The 27,477-nt window shown below is 41.2% G+C and overlaps 1 protein-coding gene across 1 annotated transcript; it reads right to left on the reverse strand.

Moving 5' to 3' along the window:
* Nucleotides 1-388: 388 nt before the first annotated feature.
* On the reverse strand, nucleotides 389-16,089 carry CD48 (CD48 molecule). The gene is made up of 4 exons (XM_063105887.1): nucleotides 16,007-16,089; nucleotides 5,777-6,088; nucleotides 2,565-2,831; nucleotides 389-468 (listed from the first exon to the last, which is right to left on the reverse strand). Exons 2-4 carry the CDS (start codon nucleotides 6,066-6,068, stop codon nucleotides 389-391), a joined length of 639 nt encoding a protein of 212 aa, XP_062961957.1. The 5' UTR covers nucleotides 6,069-6,088; nucleotides 16,007-16,089.
* Nucleotides 16,090-27,477: the final 11,388 nt, after the last annotated feature.

Below are 27,477 nucleotides of genomic sequence, written 5' to 3' on the forward strand. Positions count from 1 at the left end.
TCGTCTTCTTTGTGTCTCCATGTTCCAGTTAGTCTAGGATGTAGAGCAGACAGTCCGATAGATCTGGAGCAATTTCAGGAATCCACTTTGATAATCATATCAAACATTTATTTAAATAAGAAAACATGTGCTCAGTGTCATTACATTTTTTGGTAGAAAAAAGTTCATTTATATCTATATATGTGCATTGGAAAACAACTAGAGGATATAAAATTAAATTTTAACCATAGTTTTATAAAAGTTTATTTGAAAATCCTCCTTGATACTTGAACAACACACTTTCCCCCACCCAATATAGCCAGAGCTCTGTCCTGGTTAAGAATATGGTTATAATGAAGGCAAGATCCTCTGGCCTTGATGTTTCACTCTTGAGTCAGAAGAGCTCATCTCAAATGAGTAGGATGCCAAGAACGGTGGGTACCATGACCTCTAGCCAAGTTGTAATCCAAGCTACTCCAGAGGATCTGGCTGAAAGAGCAAGAAAATCCCAAATACTTAGGTGTTTTGATTAATGTGGTGAGAAGGGGCAGAAGTACTGGACATTGGTGTGGGAGCTCATAAAGCAGAGAAATGAGCTTCTTCCCTGCATCAGATCCCAGTGTGCCTGGGACATCCTCTTCCTCCCAAGAGCTCAGTCTCCCCAGATACAAAGTATAAAGAGTGCACAAATTCCTTAAATATCACTGAATTAGCTGGGTTCTAAGTATGAAGCTGGGTTCTGTGAAGGTTACCCTGGCACATCTGTGAGCCTGGGAAAGAACCACTCCCATACGCTGAACAGCAATGAGGTGGAGCAGAGCTTCAGGTGTAGACAGATGGCCACTTAACGTTATACACAGCTGACTTCAGGGAAGAAAGGACCACTTCTCCTTCTTGTTTCTCCTCCCCACTAAACATCTGTACCAACTAGAAGGCAGAAAGGGAAGGGAAAGGAGATAGGAAAGGGAAGAAAGGAAAGGGGATGTTAGGGAAGGAGATGTTGGGAAGGGAAGGGAAGGGAAGGGAAGAGAAAATCAAAAGAAAAAGGGAATGAGTGGTAAATAGGGAAGGGAGAATAAGGGTGCTTTCTAGGATAATTTGGGCGGCTAAAAGGTGGCAAAATGGATTTAGCCCTTCCAAAAAATGGATGTGTTATTGCTTTTATTCTCCCTGTAGATGAGCAGTCACCCCCATTATATAAAGGACAGGGATTGTGCCTCTTCCTTTTTCAAATCTCAGGATGTGCTGTCGATATGAAGGTGGTGTTGGAACCGCCAAGGAATATTATGGTCTCATGGTCAGATACCAAACTGTCACATTGGACCTGTGGTGGCAAAAGAGCAGAGCATATGAGGAGAGGCTAGAAGAGACATGATCAGATAGTTGAGAAGAATAGAGAGCATACAGGTTCCATCATCCAAGTGTGGGAGCAGAGTTAAAGCAATCAGCACAGGTGAAGAGTACAGATTGAGCCCAGGAAGACCAAAAAGAGCAATGCTCTCAGGGGCCAGGATCCCTGATGGCTGGGAATGACAGGGATCACAGGGTAATGTTGACACCACAGGTATGGGTTATTCAGGAAGAATATGTACACTAGAGTTCAGGGATGTGACTTCAGGTGTGTGGAAAGTCCAGGCCTAGAGCGCCGGAGATAAGGATCCAAGTTTATTAAGGGGTCCCTCTAACCCTAGTGCCTCCAAGTTGAAGAGACTGAGCCTAACTTAGCTCCCATTCACTGAGACTTGTCAGGCACTGTGTTAGATAGGTTTTATGTACTATCTGATTTAATCCTTACACTGCCATGGCATAAGAACTGTTATTTCGTCTTTTGCTTAAGAAGGACATGACTTGGAGAAGCTAAGTAACTTGTTTAGCTAGTAAGTGACAATCCCAGGATTGACCCCAACTGTGACTAACTCTAATGTCTATGACCTCAGCTGCCCCACCGTAGCAACTGTGTAGACCTAATCTAGCACCAGGGGTGATGCTCCAGTGAGCAGATCCTCCTAGGAGACAAAGAGGCATCTGAAATATGGAACCCAGAGCTTGCCTTTTTAACTTCATCAGGGAGCATAAACCTCCACCTGAGAATAAGGCTCCCATTCCTGTTCACTAGCCTCTCTCACGCTCATCTACTTGTTCCTTTGTACCTTGGCTGATTTAGGCTGTCTACCAGAAAGCCCTCTTCTCAACAGTGCACCTGCTCAACAATGTCTGGACTGCTGTCCCACACCTTTTTTCTCCCTGCCTACCCTGACATCTCAGACTGTCCTACAATTACTTTGGCCTCAGATTTTAGAACCATGCTTTGTGAAAGCAGGAGAGGGGAAGAGAGCACCAGAGATCTTATGCCAAAAGCCCCTTGCACATGAGAACACGGACCTCCACCAAGGTGCGGTGAGCTGGCTGAGAGGTGGTGGCACAGCCAGGAATAGAACCCAAGTCTCTCGAGTCTCACAGACCCCTTTGGGACTCTCCACCATATTCTGTGCCAGGAGGCTGAGAATGATCCGCACACCATTCTTCTTTCAAAAGAAAACCAATTGTCCCGTGCCCACCTCATCTTCCTGGGGGATATTTCTTACCCAGAGTACAGGGTGGAGTGAAGTAGAGTGTGTCATTCTTGCTGCTCACAGGATTGCTGGCTTGGCAGGTGTAAAACTTGGAGTAGTTTTGTTTTGTAGAGGTGATTTCAAGCACACTGTTCTGGAGCCCCTTTGGAAAGGGCCCTGAGTCCCCATACCACGTGTAGTTTACAGACTGGTCCAGTACCTTACATGATAGTTTCAGATAACAGTTGTTCTCTATCTCCTCTGTCTTCTCAATTTTTATTTGAGGCTTGGGTACAGGGTCTGAAGATAAAGAGGATGTTATAAGATGAGGCAATGGACTTATGCATTTATGAGGCATTTACACTGCTTGACTGTAGCCAACAAAGTACAAAAGGAACCAGGGAGGGGCCCCTGAATGACAAGGAGGCAGAATCATGGAGAAGAGAAGCCTACAGAGGAAGCCACTGAGCAGCTTCAACCTCAGGAGGCTTCAGACTACAAGAGCTACTTCTTGGAGGTAATGCTAAGCTGGAACCAGGAGGGGGAGCCAGAGTCCATTACACGCCCCCAGAAACAAAATGGGGCTATGACCACCTGTGAACCAGAAAGAACAATCCAGTGTCAGCCAAGAGATCAGTTGGGTCAGACTTGGTATCCCACCTTTGCGATGCTCAGGGCCCCTTCTCTAGAAATGCTCCACAGCTGGCACCTTGGTCAGTCAATTCACTCAAGAACTTTCAGGCTCTGATTCAGCAAGAGTCCTGAGGTTAGAGGTACTGGCTTGACAGCAAAGCCCTTTCCACAACCACCCAATGCAAAGTTCATCCTCCTGGACACTGGCAGAGCTACAGAGAAGAACCTCATGTAACCTCAGCACATGTCAGTGGTGATGAACAGCACTGGTCTGTTATAACTTTGGTATCTCAGTGCCTACCACAATGCCTGCCACACAGCAGGTATTCTATGAATATCTGACTAAAGAATGATGAATGAATGTGTTATGAGATGGAAAGGACAAAACACTAGCTTTGAAGTGAGACCAGCCTGAGTCCTGAACTTGACTTTGGTGGAGTGACATTAGGCAAAGTAGCTAACACCTCTGAACTCATCTGTAGAGTGACTCTACCTCATTAGACAACGTTAGTAAGATAAAATAGCATTGTCTATGGAGAAGTACTTTTTGCAGAGTGTAAGTATTGCATACATGCTAGAGGTCACATTGTCATCACTGCTGTTGTCCTGCTGTCAGATGGGGTGAGAGATAATCCCAGTATCTGGTTCTTCCTTGGCTAGGGCTGGTTTACCTAAAATCCTCCGAAATCTCTGCATTCTGGTCAAGGGCAAGACTCTGCAGAATCTGTGTAGCTCAGACCCCATGGGATTAAAATGTGGCAGAAAGTTTGCCAGATCAGAGCTTGCCTTTGGGTTGTATGTGTGGAGGGACTACAGAAGCACCACCAATCTGGCCTCCTGAACTTTAGTTCCATCTCCTTCGTGAAGCTCTCTTAGACTGCTGAACTCCCCCTACACACTTTAATTGAAAAATTTTTATATCCGTTTTCACCATTTCCTGTGTTCTATCCTCACGTCTTACACTTCTTCTGCAATACCCATGGTGGTCAGCACAATACTGGACACTCTGTGGATGGGATTTATTGAGCCAGCTAGGCTGGTTGGGCTCTAAGATGCCCCCTTCGAACTATCAGAAGTGCCTGGTCTGGACTGAAGAACAGTCCTTCTGTTAATCACATCCTGGAGATCTTACACTCAGGAAGGGTATGCTGAGACCAAGCTAGCCTGTGAATTTTTAGGTATTCAGAAATTTTACAAGCTGGTTGTAAAACCATTAGTATATTGGAATGGACTATGGTAGGAGTATTTATACAACAGCAATTATAAAGTTGGTAAATGACATAAATAGGGATTTTCTTTTCTTTTTCAGTTTCAGACAGCTAGTTTACCAGAACGCCACTGTAAAAGACTTTGAATCTTCCTGTCCCCAGGATCTCCTGAATTTTCAGACATAGAGGAAATGAGTGAGAAAAGGGCTTTGGCCTCTTAGCAGGGGACTATCTGGCTGGTGGGGCCTGGATTTCTCCAACACTCTTCCTTTGCATTGTGTTAGCATTTTAAAACTGTTTTCACTTGCATTATCTACTTTGATCTTCATAACATCCTAAAAGGTGGATATAAATATCCTCACAATAAGTGTGCACACCTCTCTTGGATATCTTCCTACCCCAACCCATGGAGGACTCCCCATGAAACCACGTTTCTGCTTTGTAACCTCATGCTTTTGGCCAATGTTTCGATCAGATACATATGCCTGAACTAAGTTTTAGATTTCTTGGAGAATTTAAGCTCAGAGGTACAAAAATCTAAGCTTTGAGAGATCAGTCACGTAAATAAGGAGGAATCCACAGGCACAGTTTAGATTCCTGAGGCTGGGGACTCTGGACTGGCCCTGGTTCTGTCTTCCTCCCCTTCAGCCCTTCCTGACTCTTCTAAACTCCTTGAATTGCTTTAAATAGTTCTAGTTTCTTAAAATAAATTTTTCTTCTTTTTTATTTCCTTTGGTAAAGGTACATCGAATTTGTTTCTGTTACTTGCTAGCTAAAGAATCTTACTAATATGGAAACATAGATGCTAAGATGTTTCTCCAAGATCACACAGCTGGTATGGGACTGAGCAGAGTTTTGAACCCAGGTCTGGTCTGTGTGCTTCCAAGTGCAGTGCTCTAGTCCTCATTCCACAGGCACTGGTTAGGCCGAAAGTTTTGGTCCCACTCATTCTGAAAGGTAAGAACCCTTATTAATAGCTCCTGCCCCATCCTTTATCTCTTTTCTTTCTTTTTTTCTTTTTTTTTTTTTTTCCCCTTAAGTCTGATGAAGTCTAAGTTCAGAGATACAATTAAGGTGAGCTCAGAACTGATTTGGGTTGATCACAGGATGGAATGAAGGAAATAGAGAGGAAATAATCTCTATTGTTCTCTATTGTTTTCGTTCTTTTCAGATCTTAGACTCACTAACTTCAGAAGAGGTTTTAAATGTCCTAAGGCTTTCAATTTTGGGTCTGTTGGCCCAGGCTCACTCCCAAATAGAACTGGCTACAGAAGTGAATTAAGCCTGTCCTGAGATTTTTCTCTCTTCCTCCCAGAGAGTGTCCCCATGACGCCCAGGAAGCCTCCCAGCGGTCCATTCAGAGTCCCTGGAATGGGGACTTGCACTTTGGCTCCCCTAACTCACCAAGCACCTCCAGTGGCACCTTCCAAACTTTCTCATTCTTAGTTTTCTTCAACACCTTCAAGAGGTAGGTGCTGCTGTCCTCTTTCCGGACTGTAAAGATGCACAGCACACCACTTGGAGAATGAAGCATGACCCTGCCTTTAAATGAAGTATCAAAGTACATAGGTGGTCTGCCAAACTCCTGCTCTACGATCTTCTGGTCGGGACCGTAAAACCAGGTTAGTTGCTTGTAGTTATCAGGAAGGCTCTCAGAGATCTGCAGACTCACGTTGCTGCCGGAGACTGTGATCATCACCCCATCTACTGAATGATCTGCCAGTGATAGAGTGAGAATCACCTTAGAGTAGGCAGTGCCGCCCAGTGGCCCAGGCCACTGGTGAAACAGGGGAGAAGGAAGGGATTTCTGCTTGGAGCAATGAATATGGTCTTCATCAAAGTTCCTTGTTCCCTGATTAGGAATTAAATGAAAGTTGGAGCTTGAGAAGTGGGCACAAGGTGTCGCTGATCTAGTTCTGCCTCCAGACAATAAAGAAAAAAGACACTGAGGCAGATGCTGGCTTTCTCCCTTACCCTTATACTGGTAGATTTTCAAGTGTGTTTCCTGTCTGTTCAATTTAGTTCAGTAATCATTATATTAGTCCTTACACGTAGACATAAAAAGTACACAATTCTATTCTAAAAGATTTAATACACAAATGTGGGAGGACAGACACACAAACAAATCATCCTAATATAATATCTTGGTTACTATAATAAAGATAAGCACAGGGTACTATGTGAAGGCAGTTCAGTGTTCTGTGGGAATATATCCCTATCCAAGAATGTAGGGGCAGGGGATGGAGGAAATATTGGGAATATCTCTTTGGAGAACATGACCACTCCTATGGGTTGAACTGTATCCCCCAAAGTTTCACGTATTAATCCCCACTGCATCAGTGTTGAGAGTGAGAAATCCCATTATGGTAATTGAAAGGTGGGGCCTTTAAGAGGTGATTAGATTGTGAGGATTGTACCCTTGTGAATGGATTAATCTATTGATAGTTTAACGGGTGATAATGGGTGTGGTTCTGATGGCTTTAGAAGGAGAGAGAATGAGAAGATTAGTTCTCTCTTGCTGAAGCCATTCTCCATGTAATACCCTGCACTGCTGTGATGAGTTACCACCCACCAACAAGACCCTCACCAGATGTGTTCCCTGGACTTAGCACTTCCCAGCCTTCAAAACTGTTAGGAATAAATTTTATTTCTTTATAAATTACTCAGTTTCAGGTATTTTGTTATAAGCAACAGAGACCGACTAATACAACCACTAAGGTGAGTCAAAAGTGGATTAGAAGCTAATATTTGTTGAGAACAATGTGTTGGGCACTATTTAAGGCACTTAGGATACGTCAATGAACTAAACAACAAAGATCCCTGTCTTAATAGAGCTTACATTAGAGTGAAATAAAAAGACAATAAGAAATAAATACAATAACTAAGCACATTACTTAGAATGTTAGGAGGTGATGATGGTTGTGACAAAAAAGAAAATCTAGAATAGGGTGGGGAGTCATGAGTACTGGTAGAGGTGGAGGGTGGACTTCATTTATAAGATGATGAACAGGTCACATCTGAGCAAAGACTTGAAAGAGGAGGAGGTAGCCAAGCGGGTATCTGGACTAAGAGTGACCCAGGCCGAGGGAAGAGCTAGAACAAAGGCCCTGGGGTGGGAGTGTGCCTGCCTTAAACAACAGCAAGGAGGCCAGACAGGGCCCTGTGGAGTGAGCAAGAGAAAGATGCTAAGAGACACAGCTGGAGAGGGAGTTGAGATGGGGCAGAGCAGATAAAGGTATTGTTAGCTTTATTGATAATGTTTTGTCCTGAAAAACAAATGCTCCCTGTAAAAATGGCTCATGTACTACGTGAATCTACAATTTATTGAGAAGCATGTTATTAGAAGGTAAGAAAGTAGCGACCACTTGTGTAAACCATCATTAGACAAAGTCTGGATCAGAAACAGATTTACCATGAAAGTAATGAAACTGAAGCTTCAGGACCCCACTGGAGGGGGCCTAGCAGTGTATCCACATACTGATATGTTTTACAAAGCATAATGTATTTTTAAACACAAGTAATTAGACCACTGCCTCTTTCCACTCCAACAGCCCCTTTATCGCATTTCTACTTGTGTTGGTTGGCGTCACAGCTGTGGGCATTTGGAGATCTGGCTAAGCGGAACTAGAGCTGGGGAATATTTAGTTTGGGCTTAGAGGGATTTATTTACACGGTGCACAGACTCTCTTCCATGTGAAGTTATTGCTAGCCACTTCAGTGAAGAAATGGCATCCAGAAATACTCCTGCCACCCTCTGCACTCACTCACCTGCCATCTCTGTGGGAATGTTGCAGTAGAATTGTAGGTGGAAGCAGAGGAGAAACAAGGCTTGCAGTGAACAGCCAGAGGTATTCAGTGGCAAAGTAGTACAGATGTGTGACGGCATTTAATTAATTAAAAATATTATGCTACTTTTTCTGGCTTTCATGATTTATGTAGTATTTGTCATATTTTTAAAACTTGTCATTCATTGGGATTTCTTTTCTCATTGTAACTGAATTGATTTTTGATCCTATTTGTGTTTACAGTTTTTTCTTTTTCTTTTTCTTTTCATGAGAATACCCCAAATTGTATAAGCCTCAGGTTCTAAAAAACCTGGTTTGGTTAAGGCAAGGAGAAATAAAAGATGATAGCTAGAAGGTACAAGATGTAGAGGGGTCTGTTGGTTCTTTTTGTGCGTGGAGGAGAAATAAGAATATGTTTATATAGGCTAAGAAAGAGCAGTAGAAAAATAGCTAAAGATAGAGGAAAGAGGGACTACGATCTATATCACTCTGGTGTCACTTACTGTCACACAAAAATTTAGTCATATTCTTCAACATCATATATACTTAGATGCTTACTTTTCACATGTCTATCATTTCCAAAAGTATTTTCTTTGACCATTTAAAGACAAAAGTATCTGTGTACCCAGGGCTTTCAAGTTCCTATTCGTTCATGCTTCTAACCATCTATCTATCTATCCATTCCACAAACATTTATGAGCACTTGCCCTGTCCTGGTACATGTGCAGATACATCGAGGCATGCACTTCCATGGTGCTTCTGATTGGTCCAGTCCATGTTGTATAATCCCTTGACAGAATCAATTCAACCCAACAACAGTTATTACACAACCACAATGTGCCTGGAACTGCCTTTGATATCAACAGTGCAGACAGAGTCTCTGGCCTCCTGGAGCATACAGCCTAGGAGAACATTCTCACCAGGATTTTAACGTTGCTAGACATATATTCCAGACTTGTTCTCATTCTATTACTTGTTTCCATATGAATTAATAGAAGTGAGAATAGGAGGCCTAGATCAGGGTTTTTCAATCAGTACTATTGACATTTTGGGCCAGGTAATTATTTGGGGGACTGTCCTATGCATTGTAGGACATTTAGTAGCATCCCTGGCCTCCGCCCCCAAGATGCCAGTAGCACCTTTCCAGGTGTGATGAACAATAATGTCACCAGACATTGCCAAATGTCCCCTGAGGGACAAAATTCCCTCACGCCTACCCTGGTTGAGAACTACCGGCCCAGATCATCCTTGGCACATTCTCCAATAAGTCTTAGACATATGCACAACTCACTGTCTGATGATAGAGGCAAGTAGTAAACATCAGGCTAATATTTCAATATAATATGAGTGCTAAGATACAAGCATACACAGGATATTGTATCTTTCCTCCCTCCTTCCTTAACCACCTATGTGTAAGGATTCTAAAAAGATTGTCCTGGTAGTTGGCTGTGACTTCTTACTGAGAAAGAAGTGGTTAATTGTTGATAAAATCTTGATTTGCCTTTCTAACCATTCCACCTTTTAGAAGGTAGGTGAAGCAGCTTTAAAGAAAACTACTATTTTGATTTAACTCTAACAGGAAGAAATAGTTGGTGATGAGTCTGGATACTTAGGATAAAGTAATGGGTTTACCTGTGGCCTATAAGAAAAAGCAGCAGATTTTTCTTGTGCCCACTCATGTATCTTGTCCATAGAAAAGAATTGTAAGGGTAAAAATTTCACATTAAAGATAGTCATAATTCCATATGAAAGAGTCCACCCAGGAAGGAGGAAGAGGTTTGAAAGATGAAGTTCTGATTACAGTAGAAACATGTCACATGGTTTCTAGTAAAACTCTTAAGGAAGAAAAGGTGAGTTTTAGAGAGATTGATGTGGAGTTACCTGGAGCTCTCTGATGAGATTAAATATTTGACAAGTCTGTACAAATCCTTTCAGGAAGTAATTTGGCAATAGATATCAAGACCTCAGATTTGTGTTTGGGGTGATAAGATGAACAAGGGATATACTCCTGAGACATGAGTATAATGACTTTAATAGGCAAAATTGCAATGAAATCTGAGGGTGAGGAAGGAGAAACAACAAAACTAAACTATTTTTTAAGACATTTTGGTGTGAACGGAAGGAGAATGATAGGGCATGATGTAAAGGGGCATGAAAGGTAAAGTGAGTTTTTTTCTATTTGGTTTACTTTTGTTTAAGGAGGGAAAAGACAAGCTATGATGGGCAAAGGGAAGGAGTTAGTGGAGGGGAGACATGGAGACAAGGGAGGTGGCTGGCTTATGGGACTGGGCTAGTGGCAGCTCAGAGCAGAGTCGAAGGTGTGGGTCTTGGCTGGGAGGGGGAGACCTCATTGTCTGAAAATGAGACGAAGGAAAAGACAGTTTAAAGAAGTGTCTAGTTTCAAAGGATTAATATCCAGAATATATAAGGAACTCAAACAACTTTACAAGAAGAAAACAAGCAACCCAATTAAAAAATGGGCAAAAGAGCTAAGTAGGCATTTCTCTAAGGAAGATATACAAATGGCCAACAGACATATGAAAAAATGCTCAACATCACTCAGCATCCGGGAAATGCAAATCAAAACCACACTGAGATACCATCTAACCCCAGTTAGGATGGCTAAAATCCAAAAGACCCTGAATGATAAATGCTGGCGAGGTTGCGGAGAAAAAGGAACTCTCATACATTGTTGGTGGGACTGCAAAATGGTGCAGCCTCTATGGAAAATGGTATGGAGGTTCCTCAAACAATTGAAGATAGATCTACCATACGACCCAGCTATCCCACTGTTGGGAATATACCCAGAGGAATGGAAATCATCAAGTCGAAGGTATACCTGTTCCCCAATGTTCATCGCAGCACTCTTTACAATAGCCAAGAGTTGGAACCAGCCCAAATGTCCATCATCAGATGAGTGGATACGGAAAATGTGGTACATCTACACAATGGAATACTACTCAGCTATAAAAACGAATGAAATACTGCCATTTGCAACAACATGGATGGACCTTGAGAGAATTATATTAAGTGAAACAAGTCAGGCACAGAAAGAGAAATACCACATGTTCTCACTTATTGGTGGGAGCTAAAATTTAATATATAAATTCACACACACACACACACACACACACACAAACGGGGGGGGAGAAGATATCACAACCACAATTACTTGAAGATGATACAACAAGCAAACAGAAAGGACATTGTTGGGGGGGAGGAGGGCAGGGAGAAGGGAGGGAGGTTTTGGTGATGGGGAGCAATAATCAGCCACAACGTATATCGACAAAATAAAAAATAAATAAATAAATAAATAAAAGAAGTGTCTAGTTTGAAGATAAGAAGGGCTTCCTGCCTAATGATCTCTAGTCCCCACTTATTCAGCAAAGTAGGAAGCAAGTTCTTTGCTAAGAGGGCAGAGGACTGAAGTAAAGGGTTTTGAGGACATGGGTGAAGGTTTGAATAGCCACTGTGGGAAATGGGAGAAAGAATTTATCAGGGCCAGTAAGGCTACTCTGAGACCCCAGCTTGGCTGAAATAATGACTCACAACTTCCTCCCTCCCTCCCATCTTCCTTTCTTCCCTCTACCCACTCACCCATCATCCTTCTATTCATACACAGACACAGGCACATGTACATCAACTTATTCATTCATTTACTCATCTAATAACTGCCTTGCAAGCACTTACTATGTGCTAGGTTCTTTGTGCCTAGGAGATAGATGTAGCTCCTTCCCTAAGGAGCATCCATTCCAGTGAATAGAGTCAATTAATTAGACAAATCCACTACTGGTGAAAAAGAGTTAGGATAGGACAATGTGAAAGGCTAAGGGACACATAAAATGGAGAACCTCACCTGAATCTGGGGGTCAGGAATGACTTCCACAGAAAGTGTGAGTAGAAATTAGTGTAAGTAGGATTAAGCCAGAGAAAAATGAAAACAGGGAGTAATGTGTGTTGCAACAAGAGGGGAAAAGAAAAAATAGTATCAAGCACCCAGAGACAACAACAGCAAGCTTCATTTAAAGAAGTGAAAGTAGTTCAGATGTTTGGAGCGTAGACTAGGGAAGGGCAGGAAGTGACAACATGATGAAGCCTTTGTGTTCACAGTTCCTGCTCTCTCATTCACCATAATGGTTACTGAAGAATTTTAAGCAGAAGAGTGAAATAAACAGACAGCCATTTTAGAAAATTAATACTGATAGTAGTGTGGAGAATAAGCTAGACAGAGAGGGATGGAGTAAAAATAGCAGTTGGATAAGTGATTCTTGTGATAATTAGTAATAAGAGAAAATGGTGTGGCTTGATCTAGGATAGGTGGCAGTGGGGGTGAATGGAATTGCAATATGTGAAAGATATTTTTGAAGATAGAATTAACATGACTTACTCATTGGATGCAAGAAGCAAAGAAAAGAAAGAAATTGAGGATAACTCTCAGAATTCTGGCTCGAGCAACTGGACAAATGGAGATGCCATTTGTCAAGGCAGGGAACAGCAGAGGAGCAGTATCTTTGAGGGAAGAGAATATTAGCATAGTTTCTTTGCAGACATTCCTTTCATCAAAAGATGAAGTATAGGTCCCCTCCCCTTGAACCTGGTGCTGTGGGTTGATTGAATTGTGTCCTCAAAAGTCCATATATTAGAAGCTTAATTGCCACTGTAACTGTTGAAGGTGGGAAATCCTATTATGGTAATTGGAAAGTGGGGCCTTGAAGAGGTGATTAGATTGTAGGGCCGGCCATGCAGTAGTGAATGGACTAATAATGGTGATCAGGGGCATGGTTCTTGGGGCTTTTAAAGGAGAGCATATGAGAGTCTCTTCCTCTCTCTGTTCTTGCCATTTATTTCCATGTGAGACCCCTGGATCACTGTCACTACCACTAGGACTCTCACCAGATATGTTCCCTGGACTTTGGCCTTTCCAGCCTCTGAAACTATAAGTAATAAATCTCATTTTCTTATAAGTCACCCAGTTCAGATATTTCTGTTATAAGCAACAGAAAAGGACTAATACACTGAGTAGGCCTGATGACTGCCTCAGTGAATAGAATGCAGCAGACGTGTGATTTACAAAGCTAGGTTAGAAAATACCATACCACATTTGCCTGCTTCTCTTAGGACACTCTGGGTGGCTTTGGCTGGGTGATGCCAGCCACCCAGCTGTTTTTTGAGTCTTCCTTAGCCTAGGCACCAGCCATGTGAGTGAAGAAGACTTTGAGATGACTCTAGGTCCCACTATGATCTGATTGTAAGCACCTGAGAGACCTCGAGAGAGAAGTACTGAGCCCAGTTCACCCCTAGATGGTTATTTTGAGTGTTGTGGTGTCTTGTTAAACAGCCATAGATAGATAACCAGAATGAAGATAATGAGTTAACTTTTGGACATGTGTCTGGAGAGTCTGGCGGATCTGTTTAAAAGACAGAAATTCAGGTCTGGGGCTCAGGCAAAAGCTTTGGGCTTTAGAGTTTACTCACGCTCTTCCCAGGTTTTTGTCTGTTGCAGGTTGTGTCTGTGTCACAACTGCAAAGCAATTTCACATTCTTTGTTTCATTTAATCTTAGTAGCAACCCCTTGAAGAAATGGGAGACACATTATTATCCCAATTATAGAGCTGAGAAAGCTGAAGCTCAGGAAGCTTTTATAATTTATAGAAAACCTCATGGCATAGAACCCAGATACAACACAGGTCTTCTGAGTTCCAATACCATGCTCTTTCCTCTGCACCCTGCTAAGTGCTGTGGGGAGAGGGGGAAATGCTTAGTAGCCGAGGGTGCGCTGAATCATTGCCTTGATATCAGAGAGCCGAGAAACTCAAGTCTGGGAAGAGACGAAGAGGGAGATCTACGAGTGCTTCTCAAACTTTTCCATAAAATCACCCCTAACCACAGAGCGGAGAACCACTTGTATCCTCAGAGTGATATGAATGTATAGTCCAAAATAAGTTCTTTGAAGTCATCTATTCATTTTTTTAACAATTATTTATTAAGCACATTCTATGTTCCAGGCATTGTGCTAAGTTCAGCAGCATAACACTGGACGTGGTTCCTGTCCTACGGAGCAGAAGAAAACAGATCATCAAAAAAGTAGGTCACAAACCATAACCTGGAGCCTGAGGTTTCCAGGAGGAAGTCTTATGAAAATGGGAGCCTAAAGGAGAGGCAGGAAAGAGGAGCGTGCAGGGAATTCCAGGTGGAAGGACAGGCATGTACATAGGCCCGGAAGAGAGGAAGCCTCTTTCAAGGCAAACAGCAACATTAAATTTAGCCACAGGTTGGTCATAAGACAACATCTGTAGGCATAATCTATGCACAAAGAGATTTAGACACACTGGCCTTCATCAAGACTCCCTGTGCTTAACCTCAGGAAAGCATAATCATATTAACACAGTTTGGAAGTTAGACCTGTGTGCTCTTACAAGAATTTCTTAATCTCTCTGAAAGACAGTATTCTCATCTGAAAAGCATACATAATGATAGCCACCGCACTAATTTCTAATGAAAGTTAAATGAGGAAGTGTACAAAATACCTAGCACAATGTCTGACACACAATAAATGCTTAATTTTTATTTTATTAACCTAAGCCATAAAAATGTATGGTGCTAGCCTAATCAAAACCAGTGCTATCCACTCAAAGGATAACATAACAAGGTGCTGAACAAACAACCAGGATGAAACCTAGAAAAGAAAAAGTCAGAGAATGACCAACTCTCAAGATGTTTTCAGCATGTCAAGAGAAAGTCCTGACACATTCCAGTTCTCACTGGCAGCTCTATTTTTTCCCAATAGTTCCATCAATACTTCACGCCAGCCCCACTCCCAAAGCCAGACCAGTTTCCTATGTGTTGAATAAGCCCCACGGAGCCCACACAGCTACAAGTGCCCTGAAGACAGTATGTCTCTAGACTAACACAGCCATAAACCAGACCCAAAGGACTGCCACCCTGAGAGGCCCTGTTTGAGTGGTCAACCAGGTTTCCTCCCCAGGCATTATTATTCTTATCTCCCTAAAAGTTACATACTGTCATAGTTTCATGTCACTAAGTCACTTCCCCATGTTTGCTCATTTTTTTACTCATTTTTTACCAACAGCCATGAGCATTAAAGACTTTTGAATGAAAAAGACCTGAGGATTTATTTGGGAGAATAGCAAGAAAGGCAAAAGCTTAACAATGCAGGTACTGGACAAAGAAAGAAGGTCAGGCAGCTATAACAGCAAAAGGAAAGTTAGCTCAGTGCCAGGGCACAAGCAGAGGACCAGAACAGGCCTTTGACAGAGGAACGGACCTTAACTCTTAACAGTCAGATGTTTGGGGTTTCCTTTGATACTGGGGCATCTTGGGCCTCTTCTCAGACCTCCACTCAGAGACCCTAGACAGAGCAATCCTTTCCAAATTTTCTTTCCTACAATTTTGGTCTATCTTTGGGACAATTGCAATATCATGTACCTTGCCTGAGGAAGTGACTTCTTGCATATATAAAAGTCTCAAAGAATTCCTAAGGAATACAATGTGTCTGAGCATAAAATGCAGCAGCTATCAGTGTAGAGCTTTCTCTTATTCAAAAGGCAAAAACACTTTTTCACAACTTCACAGGCCACCAGCCATGAAATATGACAGACCTACTTCCCCATCTCCCCAGGATCCTGTTTTCATCAGCTCGCCCTGGGAAAGAAGATGGAGCCTGATTCTTCAAGGCTAAGTAAGGACCCTCAACTCACAACAGTCCTTCTACCAAGATGGGAGTGCCTGCTGTCTGGAGAGCAGAACCCAATTCCAGGGTTGAGCCACATCCCATCTCCCTTTTTCCATCTGAACACAACTTTGGTGCACAATCACAGGCAGACATTACCTTGAATGCTGGTCGCCAGGAGTAACAGAGGCAGTAGCAGCTGTTTCAGAGCCAGATGCCGTTCCCACCCTCTAGAGTACAGGTTACTTCTCAGAGCTTCACAGGAATGCTGGAGACAGCCGAGAGCCATGATAGAAAAGGACTGAGGCTAGAAGGGGACACAGGGTTAGAGAAAACACCCACTGACGCTTTCTCTCCACCCAGCAAACTTGGAGGGGGAGGGTCCAGAGATCAGGAACAGGAAGCTAGCTACATTTTTTACTCAGGCCACTACAGAAACTGATAAAAATTTTTTTTGAACACATTGGTGCTCTTTTGTGGAGAGAAGATTCACAGCTTCTTTTGGATTCTCAGAGAGGTCAGTGCTTAGAAAAGATTAAAGGCCCCTGATAGGGACTATCTGCTTTTGATTGTCAAGCAGAAATCACCCTGACAAATTCAGGAGTAAGACACAGCAAGTACCCACCCAAGCCTTGGTAGGTCTCATTCAGAGCAGAAAGTCTGGGAAATCAGCTTCACACAATCTTGTGCTGCATCTCTCAGACCCCAGCCTCACCCTCCAGCTCTTCATCCCTTTTGATAAATTCACTGTTTGAGCCTTTACGTTGGCCTATTCACTGAACTTTAGTAGAAAAGTAAGATTACTTGGCCCAAAAGAATAGATTGCCCATCCTTGTGGTCTAAGAAATTTCAGGCCCATTCCTCTTGAACCTAAATGAATTAATTGCCCACCCAGGGCACTTTGGGGAACTATAAAGCCCCCACAGTCCCTGATATAGAATTTAGAATAGTTCTCTTAAAAATACTAAGGAGTCATAAGAAAATACAGATAGAAAATTAAATGCTATTAAAAAACAATCCAGAGGGGGCCGGCCCGTCGCTCACTCGGGAGAGTGCGGTGCTGATAAAAAACAATCCAGAAGCAGCACAAGAAACTTGACAAAGAAATAGAGTTAATTTTAAAAAATAGAAATTTTAGGAATAAAGAATCCATTATCTGGACTGAAAAACTCAATAGAAAGCTCCAACAGCAAACTTGATCAAACAGAGGGAAGAATTAGTGAGCCCAAGGACAGATCATAGAAAATTATCCAACCAGAGGAGCACATAAAAAGTGGTTTCAATTGCCATATATTAATTAAAATAATTTTCACTCTAGTAACCTTAGTTTCTAGTGAAAACCTAGGAAGTAAGCAATTCTGAACTATTTTATATCAATATTTGTAGATATAAACCATTTCCTAATTTTTGAAAAGACATATTTTCTCAATGTTTTAAAAGATCCAAATATATTTAACTTTTTTTAAACATAAAAACAAAACATCAAAATATATAAACTTAAACTTGTGTATAATAACTAATGTTTTATTATTTTGATTTACTTAGAAATGACTCAGACATTCACGGTTACCTGTTACTTAATTTAACATAAATGGCTTTAGGATTTCAAACTATTGAAAAGAATTTTTAAAACTATGATAATTTTATTTATGTGCTTAACCCATTCACATCTGTCTGATTTACTCATAACAAGGTAAACCTTTATCAACAGTATTAACTAAGGCCTTTGAGATATTGGACATAAGTACCTTTTCCCTAGCCATCCCGGGTCCCAAGTATCCATGTGTCATCCAGGTGGCCACGTGGAGCCCAAGACAGAGAACAGAGGCCACAAAGATAATGTCTAAATGATATTGTCCCTCCCAGCATGGCCAGGAAGTGGAACTGAAACAAGGAGATCATATCAGGCTTGGCCTTGTATAGCAGTTGATGGTCCACATCCTGTGGACACATATGTCCCCATGCCTCACCTTGGCCCCTATCCACACCCCATAATTTAGAGGCTTAGAACCAAAGGCAGGCTAACGTGATGTGTGCAAGGCTGAGGAAGCCCAGCAGCCTGTTTCACAGCTTCTGGCCCGTAGACAAATTAAGCAAGTGTTAAAAAATATCACAGAAGTAACAATTTTATAACCTTAAAACATCTATTAGATACAGTATTAATCTGTTTTGACCAATAAACAAACCTAGGCAAAGATGTCTAAATCAAATTCTGAAAACATATCTATTTTACCAACAATTTAAAAACTAGCTTTATTTGCCAAAAATCAAAGTCATGTAAATGGGAAAAGCACTTAGGCTTATTCACTTATGAGCATGCTTTATGTATAAGCCAATTTGGTACCATGTAGGCAATATACAAACACATGTATAGACAAACATGTAGATACAACATACAGCCCACACATGTATAGATGCACAGATTAAAAAACAAAACAAAACACAGAAACAAAGATCTTACAGCTTTTGTTTAAAATTTTAGTAGTGAGAGATAAAATATAAAACTCACTAGTTGAAGGACAGCTGGATTCAAATTGTGTCTCTAAATAAACAAGCTAAAGCTTATCTGCTCCATGTGGTAGAAGTCCTCATTGAGTTTTAGAGAAAGCAAGGTAGCAAATTTACATCTCAAAGCACAGAGAAAGACTGCAGGCTTTTCCAAGAAGGGGTTGGATGTGTCAGAGAAGACACAGAAAGATTGAAAAATGGACACTGAGACAATATAAAATAATAGAATTCCACCATAGGATTTTAGAAGAAGATACATAAATGAGCCTAGAAGAAAATTCAGAAGTCTATTCAAAATAATCAGTTGAATGCCAGAAAATCATATTTTAGAGACGTGTTTAGTACAACAGGTGGTCTTTTTAACTTAGCTTCTGTTTCTTAACTAAAACTACTGAGTCCCAGGTGGATGAACCAATAGGGCAAAGAAAGTATTCTCTATGCTTGGACTCAGCATAGATAGCTGTGAAAAAGAAGCAAGCCTACTTTACCTGAGGGCCTATTTTTTAACAAACACTTTATCCAGCTTTTTTTTTTCTTTACTGCTTTTGGGGTGAGATAGCAACTGAGCCAAAAGGTAGTGGATTCAATTTTCTTATCAATTAGTCACTTAAGTTTTTCATTCACCTTTCATAAAGAGCCTTTTAAAGAGGCAATACAATTTTTGAAATCTTTGGAAACTTTTGCACATCAATAGATATCTCTGTATAAGCCTGGTTTGGGAGCCCTCAATTTTGAGTGCACTGTTGTTCATTTTAAACATCCCACCATAATTTTAAATGAACTTTAGTAAGATTTCACCATTTTTGAATGCATTTACTACTTCTGGGGCCTAAAACTTACACATGTAAAAGTGAGCATAGCTGGAAAGCAGAGTACTCATTCTTCAGAAATTAAGGATCCCATTTTTACATTAAATACTGGCTTTGGCTCTGAGATCTCCTTGATCAACTTTGTCAATAATATTTCCCTACCTAAGCATGCAATGCAAGAAAAAGAAATAAAGAGGATAGAGCACAAACTCCCTGTGAATTTCTGAAAGCCAGAGTTCTCTCCCTGCAGAGTTCACTCCCTGACATGATCATATACATAGAAAACTCTAAAGACTCCACCAAAATATTACTAGATAATAAATGAATTCAGTAAATTAGCAAGACACAAAATCAACAGAAAAATCAATTGTGTTCCTATACGCCAAAAACTAGATATCTAAAGAAGAAATCAAGAAAGTAATCCAATTCACAATAGCTATAAATAAAAAAAATACCTAGGAGCAAATTTCACCAAGGAGGCAGAAGACCTCTACAGCATAGAAAACACTGGTGAAAGAAACTGAAGAATACACAAATAAATGGAAAGACATCCCCTGTTCATGGGTTGGAAGAATGAACATTATCAAAATGTCCATATAACCCAGAGCAATATATAGATTCAATGCAATCCCTATCAAAATACCAGTGACATCTTCATAGAAATAATTTTTAAAAATCTTAAAATTTGTATGAAACCACAAAAGACCCCATATAGCCAAAGCAGCCTTAAACAAAAAGATCAAATTTGGAGGCATCATACTAGCTGACTTTAAAATATACAAAAAAGCTATAGTAACCAAAACAGCATAGTAGTGGCATAAAAACAGATAAACTAACCGATGGAACAGAATAGAGAGCCCAGAAATAAACCCACGCACTTACAGCCAACTGATTTTTGACAAAGGTGCCAAGAATGTACAGTGGGGAAAGAATAGCCTCTTCAACAAATGGTGCTGGGAAAACTAGATATCCACATGCAGAAGATCAACCCCAGACCCCTCTTTCTCACCAAACACAAAAATTAACTCAAAATGGATCAAAGACCTAAATTTAAGACCTTAAACTATGAAATTATTGAAAAAAACATGAAATGAGAGTGGGCAGCGATTTTTGGAGCAAAACAATAAAGGCACAGATAACTAAAGCAAAAATAGAGAACTGGGACTATGTCAAACTAAAAAGTTTTTGCACAGCAAAGGACACAATCAGCAAAGTGAAGAGACAACCTAAAGAATGGAAGAAAATGTTTTGTGAACTATACATCAGACAAAGGGCTAATATCCAGAATATATAAGGAACTCACACAACTCAACAGCAAAACAAACAAACAAACAAACAAAAAAACCCTATTTAAAAAATGGGCAAAGGACCTGAGTAGACATTTCTCAAAAGAAGACACAAAAATAGCCAACAAACACATGAAAAAAATGCTCAACATCACTAATCATCAGAGAAATCCAAATCAAAACCACAATGAGATATCATCTTACTCCAGTTAGAATGGCTATTATCAAAAAGACAAAAATTAACAAATGCTGCAGAGGATGCTGAGAAAAGGGGAAGTTTACTACATTGTTGGTGTGAATGTAAATGATGGTGCTTGGACGTGACTGGTGCCATTGTGCACACAATAAGCACAAAATAGCCGTGCACAAAATAGCCGCCGGCCTTGTCTTCCACTCCAGCACCAAACCCCTCCCCACTTCCCTTTATGAGAAGCCTCGTGACTTCTGCAAAACAGAAACCCTTTTGCTGCTGCAAGGGCGCAATTCTCCACCCTGGTTCCATAGCTTTGGCATTAGCATAATGCCCCTCCTTGATGGCATCAGCCAGCCCTTGGTGCTCTATATAAGCTCTCTCACCCCCACATCTGGGGCTGTCCTCCATTCTGAGGGCAGCCCTGGGCTGTCTGCCACTTTGAGCCCAGCCCGGCAGATTTTCTTTTCCTTTAATAAAGCTTGATTGGTATCCGGCATTTCGGCTCATTTTTTTTCAGTAAATTGATAAAGCCATTGTGGGAAACAGTATGGAGGTTCTTCAGATAACTAAAAATTGATCTACCTTTGATCCAGCAACTCCATTACTGGGTATATACCCAAAGGAAATGAAATCAATATGTTGGAGTGAGCAGGACCGAAGCCATGTTGGGACCTAAACCACCTGGGCTGTCAGGAGGATGTGGGGGAGGGGGTTAAAATGACAGGTTTTTTTTTCTCTCCACTCTTTCTTCCCATCCCCTGACTTTCTTATTTTGCTTGCTAAATAGGAGAACAAGGCTGAGAAGCTAATTAGCTCTTTGCAGAGCTAACAGTTCTTTCTTTGAGACTTGTAGAGTTCTGAGAAGTGATTAAGGCCAAATGACTGGAAGCTGACCTTGGGCACCAGCCAAATCAACCAGAGTTCTGTGAAGCAAAACTATGCAAAAGACTGCAGAAAAGATGAACCTACACCAGAGCAAATCAAAATTTTGCAGTGTCCTGAGACAACAGCAAAGGTGAGAACAGAAACTAGATGAGTCCTTGGCAAGACCTTGAACCTGAGTCATAGACACAGACCCCTCATAGCTCACATACTATTCTCTCCTGCTTTTCACCTCCCGTGTTCCTTTCCCTCAACCCCTCCTTTAAAAACACCTCAGTAAATGTAAATCTTTGAGATGGGATAGTGTACCATCTCCTTCAGCTGAATACACCTGCTTTTCTAACACCAACTATTTGATTTCTGAGTCTTTTTTTCTTTCCTTCTCAAGAGGATGGGCAGCCAGACCTGAGTTTGGTAACAAATATATCAGAGACACCTGCACTCCCATATTTATTGTAACACTATTCACAACAGCCAAGAGATGGTGTCAACCTAAATGCCCATCAATGGATGAATGAATTTTAAAAAACTACAGTATGTATACAAAATGGAATACTATTCAGCTTCTAAAAAAAAGGTGAAATCCTTCCATTTGTAGCAACTTGAAAGAAACTGGAGTCCATTGTGTTAAGTGAAGTAAGCCAGGCATAGAAAGACAAATACCACATGATCTCACTTATATGTGGAATCTTTAAAAAAAAAAGTGGTTCCCATAGAAGTAGAGAGTAGAAGAATAATGGTTACCAGAGACCAGGAGGAGAGGGGGAACGGGAAGGAGGGGAAATAGGGACTAACAGACACAAAGCTGTGCTATCTCCCCTAAGTGAGTCAATGTATAGTATGGGCATGTATTGAAACACCACACTGTACCCCACAAGTCTGTACAAGTAAATGTTAAAAGAAAGAAAGAAGGAAGGAAAGAAAGAAACAAACTCAGGGTCAGACTTGCCCAAGGTCATGCTTCAGCTCCAGTCAAGCCCCGTCTTCAGCTCTCTCCCCAATGTGTGCTACAGTAAATCTTTGGAATAGAAGAGAAAATGTGACAGGGGTAAATAAGCAAGGTTGAAGTGAAGTTAACTAGGGAGGATTTTAAGGCAAACCATGAAGAGGGAGCTGAGGAGAAAGAGGCAGAGTCAAATAAGAGGATAGGGTGAGGGAAAGAAGTGAAGTCACTTTGCCCAGGCTCTGAAATCTCTGAGAAACCACTTCCTCTATCTGTTCTCAGGAAAAGGGAAAACAGAGAGGGGGCAGGACTGAGTTCTCAAGAGCAGACAGAAGAGTACAGACAGGGTCCCAAAAGGTCAGAAACAGTCTAGAAGCAACCTGGCATTAAGTCTTCCTGTGAAGGGGAAAGAGGGTGCTAGAGGGGTGAGAGTAGGTCTGTGTCTGGACCAGTGGTTTCCACCCTTCCTCTCCCTCCTCTCCTGCCCACTCACACCAAGGGATGTCCTCAAGCCTTTCCTCTGGCTTTGTGCCCAGGACTATCCACCTTGAAGTGCCCAGGCCCTAGAGCTTATTCTCCAACTCCCTAAATCCGTATGCTAGCACTTGACTATTCTAAGAATCTGAGCTAAGAATGGAAGGAGATAGCAAGTGATGATCTGAAGTTGTCTCCTTCCTTTCAACTCATGTTGAAACTTAATCCCCAATGTAACAGTACTAAGAAGTGGGGCCGTTAAGAGGTGACTGGGTCATGAGGATCTGCCCTCATGAATAGATTAATGCGTTATCACGGCAGTGAGTTAGTTATCACAAGAGCAGGTTTGTTATAAAAAGCCAGTTTGACTATCTTTTGTGATCCCACTTGCTATATGATGCCCTGCACTGCCTCAGGACTCTGCAGAGAGTCCCTACCAGTAAGAAAGCCCTCACAAAGTACAGCCCTCAGTCTTGGACTTCACAGACTCCACAACTGTAGGAAATAAGTCTTTTTCTTTATAAATTACCCAGCCTTAGGTATTCAGTTATAGCAACAGAAAACGGACTAAGACATATGGGGTGTTGTCATTTGGCCTGTTCATTCCATAAACACGTATCAGTGCCCACTATGTGCTAGGTGAAAGTATTCTACATGTCCCTGAGGATACCAAGAACAATGAGCCTGACTCCTGCTCTCTAGAACTCAGTCCTGACCAGGCTGAAGCCACTCTTTCTTTCTTGTCCCCATGCTTTGTGCTTGCTGTTTTCTCTGCCTAAAATATCTCTCTCCCCTTCTCTACTTGGCCAGCTGGCCATCCTTCAAAAGTAGTTCAATCTTTTCTCCTTTAGGGATCCTTCTAGAATCACCTCCTTTGCTCCTAGGCTCCTTGTTTCTGGCTCTCCCTAGAGTCTTGTTCTTATCACTTAATAGTAAGTTGCAGCTCTGAGGGGAAAGTTTCTAATTAAAAAGAATACACACATCCAATTTAAAAATTACCAAAAAAAAAGAGGGGGGGAGTAGAAAGTTAAAAGTAAAAATCATGCATAATCTCCTTTCCCAGAAAAAGAGTACTGTTAACTTTCTGGTACACAGTATTTCCTTCTAGTGTCTTTTTCTATGCTTATGCACATACACTTAGATAACTGGGATTCTGTGGCATTTATACTTTATATATTACTGTTTGTCACTTATATCATGAGCATTGTCCCATGATACTAAGCCTTCTTCAAAAATAAGATTTTGGATGAAAGCCTAATATTTGTTAATACAGGTACTCTATATTTACTTTAGTCATTCTTCATTATTGGACATTTGGGTTGTTTCTAACTTGTATTTGCAGAGAGATTCTTCAGAGGCTAATGGATATTGTCTTTCTGGGTAGGAAGTGCAGAGAGAAATGGCTGCTGGAGGCTGAAAGGTAAATGGGGTGTGAAAGGGTTTGAGGCTTTTTTAGAAGGAAAAGGCAGGCTGGATGGAAGATAGAGCCTGAGGGAAGAGAGGGTAAGTCTGTGGACAGCAGGCTCCCCTCTGAGGAATGAGTCAGGGTCTTTGTAAACAGCCCAGTAGAGATCTATGGTTGAATCCTCTAGATATGTCAAGTTAGGCTTCCTGCAGCTTGAAGGAGGCTGTTTTTATCTGCATCAAAGGGGTGGTCTATCACATAGAATCTACCTGATCCTGGGCACCGCGGGGTCTGCAGTAAACCTACAGGAAATGGAGAACACACAGGAAATCATATGGCACTGTCTAGCCAATCTGAAGATAAAAACTCAGAGAAGATAGAGCCCTGAGTAGCTCAAAAAGGTTCAAGGAAGAATTTGATACTGAGCTGAGAATGGAAAAAGACAGACGCCCTAGTAGGTTAAGCAAAGCCTTGAATCCCATAATGGGCACAGCTTTGGAAGTGTATAGAGAGTGAGAGAAAGCCAACTCCTTCCAATAAATATTCCCTGAAATGATGAGAGCAAAGATAGGAACAGGGTCTGTCTCCCAGGAGTTAGAATTGTTGAGAATAGGTGGCTAGGATGTGGAAAAGACACCTGCCCCTCTGGGCTTCAGACTAGAGGGTAAGGGTAAGATTGAAGAGCCCAGGCAGAAGAGCGTAGTCCTCCCGTAGGTAGTCTTCAAAAGGGCTGCTGTCCGGTGTTTTTGCTGAAGCATTTGAGGAGTTAGACAGTGGAGTATAACGAAATCTGTTTTACACCCCACTGGAACTAGGGCCACTACTATTTCTGGCTGGCCTCTCACTGGCTCCAGCAGGGGGCAGTACGACACAGCAGGTGCCTGAGTAGGCACCAGCTTGGAAGACATTTCCAAGAAGACTAGGACAACAGAGGGGGTCAGGACAATATCCTGAAAACATTTAAGAGACTGGCAGAAGAAAGGGACCCTGAAGAGAAAACTGAGGAGAATCAGTAGGATAGACAAAGAGGAATCTAAGAGAAAGTAGTGTCTCAAAAAACAAGGGAAAAATTTTCAAAACTATATCCACATTCACAAAGCGTATCTGTTGCGTTTAGCAGTTGTATGCTCATTAGTAACCTTGACCCCAGTGAGAGCGCTTTTAGTGGAGGCAGAGGCCAGGGTCTTTCCTCTTCTCTCTTTCTCCTCTCTACCTCCTTTCCTCTCTCCCTACTGAATTTGTTTTGAGCTACATCTGGGGATATAGAAATGAAAGCTACAGTCCTGCTCTTAAGCAACCGTAGTCTCATGGGGGAATCAGAGAAAGAAAATAGTAAAACGTGGTTGTGAAATGGGGAACTATGGGTCACATGAAAAAGGCACCTGATGCAAACTGCTGTGTATGATCAGAGGAGGTTGCTGGGAGGGACAAGTAGTAGGTGTGGCTCCTTTGAAGAACAGGGAAGTGTGTTACATAAGGAGAATGAACTTGTGTAAAATCCGAGAAGTCAAAGAACTTGGACAGCTCAGAAAAATGAGGATATTTTAGTGTAACTGAAATGAAGAAAAGACTGGATAAGGAAACCAAGTCCAGATTGCTAATATTTTAGTGTACTTGATTCAGAGTTTAGATTTTATCCTGAAGGCTTATAGGGAGGGGTAATTAAAAGGATTTTGAGCAAATGAGTGATATATTCCAATTCAAGTTAGAACAAATACTCTGATGAAGAGGAGAGTGAAACTAGAAGCAAGGAGACATTATAAGGCTACTGGGAGAATCCAGCTAAGCAGTAGTGAAGGTCTCAGCGGAAGAAAGGGGTCAGAATGAGCAGGACTTGATACCTGACTGCACATGGGATAGAGAGAGGGGAAAGGAGTCGTCTGTGTCTTGGCTTAGATGATCAAATCAGTAGGTAGGATAAGGGACCACCAGTTGGGACATGAGAGATGATAAGTTCAGTTTTGCATATGTTCAAATTAAGATGTCTAAGGCACAGACGAATATATGTATTTGGGGCTCAAGAGAGAGATCAGAACTACATATGAGTAATCGGCGCACGAAATATGATTAAAGTCATACCACGTATATATATGTAAAGGATCTTAGAAAGAATATGCAAAGTGAAATGGGGGTTGAGGAGGGAATCCCACGGTAATATGAGCATTTAAGGGATGACAAAGGAGGAGGATATGCAAATGAGACTGACACAAACTTACTAGACAAGTAGGAAGAAAATGAGAACATTTTAAAGAAAATCAATAGGAAATGAGAATATCTGAAGAATTGAGATGTTAACAATGTCAAATGCTGCATACACGAAATGTAATAAGGTTATGGGGATATGCCCATTGTAAAAGTATATAAACAGGCAATTTATACAGTAAGAATAAGAAAATACCTAGTAAACATGAAAAACGTTCACTCATACTAGTAATCAGGGAAATACAAATTAAACAAATAAGGATAATGTTACCTATAAGATTGGGAAAAATAATTTAATTGATAGATTCCAGAAATGACAAAAACAAAGACAACCAGACACATACACTATTGATAGGAGTATAAATTGGCACAGTCATTTGGAGGGAAAAATGGTGTTATCTATCTAAATTTTAACTATGTAATACCTTTAGTACTCAATTGTACTTCTAATAATCTACATGCAAACATACTGACACAATTGCGTGAGGATAATTGCACACACAAAAATATTCATTATGACAATTTATAGTGAAAGAAGTTGGAAATAAACTACAAATACTAGTACCAATCAATAGAAGCATGGATATATAGGCAGTTTATTTTTTTATTATTGAAATATATTGATTATACATTTTTGTGGGGTACAGAGTTGAATATCAATACATGCATACAATGTGTGACAATCCAAGCAGGGTAATTAGCATATGCATCATTACAAAACTTAATCATTTCTTTGCAATGAAGATATCCAATCTCCTCTCTTCTAAACATTTGATAACATGAATTAAATTATTGTTAATTATAGATGCCTAGCTTGACTGTACATCAGTAGAACTTATTTTTCTTATCTAGCTGTTTTGTGTCCATTAACCAACCTCCCACTCCCCCCTACCCATTCCCTTTCCTTCCTCTAGTAATCATAATTCTG

This window comes from Cynocephalus volans, chromosome 8, assembly GCF_027409185.1.
Source record: "Cynocephalus volans isolate mCynVol1 chromosome 8, mCynVol1.pri, whole genome shotgun sequence".
NCBI classification, from domain to species: Eukaryota; Metazoa; Chordata; class Mammalia; order Dermoptera; family Cynocephalidae; genus Cynocephalus; species Cynocephalus volans.

What these genes read in the sequence shown, in the direction of transcription:
- CD48 (XM_063105887.1), bottom strand. Translation starts at nt 6,068, where the DNA reads ATGATCACAGTCTCCGGCAGCAACGTGAGTCTGCAGATCTCTGAGAGC. An exon ending in GGTGCCACTGGAGGTGCTTG is followed by an intron (nt 2,832 to 5,776) that starts GTGAGTTAGGGG and finishes CTTTATCTTCAG; the next exon opens with ACCCTGTACCCAAGCCTCAA. An exon ending in CACTCCACCCTGTACTCTGG is followed by an intron (nt 469 to 2,564) that starts GTAAGAAATATC and finishes TTGCTCTTTCAG; the next exon opens with CCAGATCCTCTGGAGTAGCT.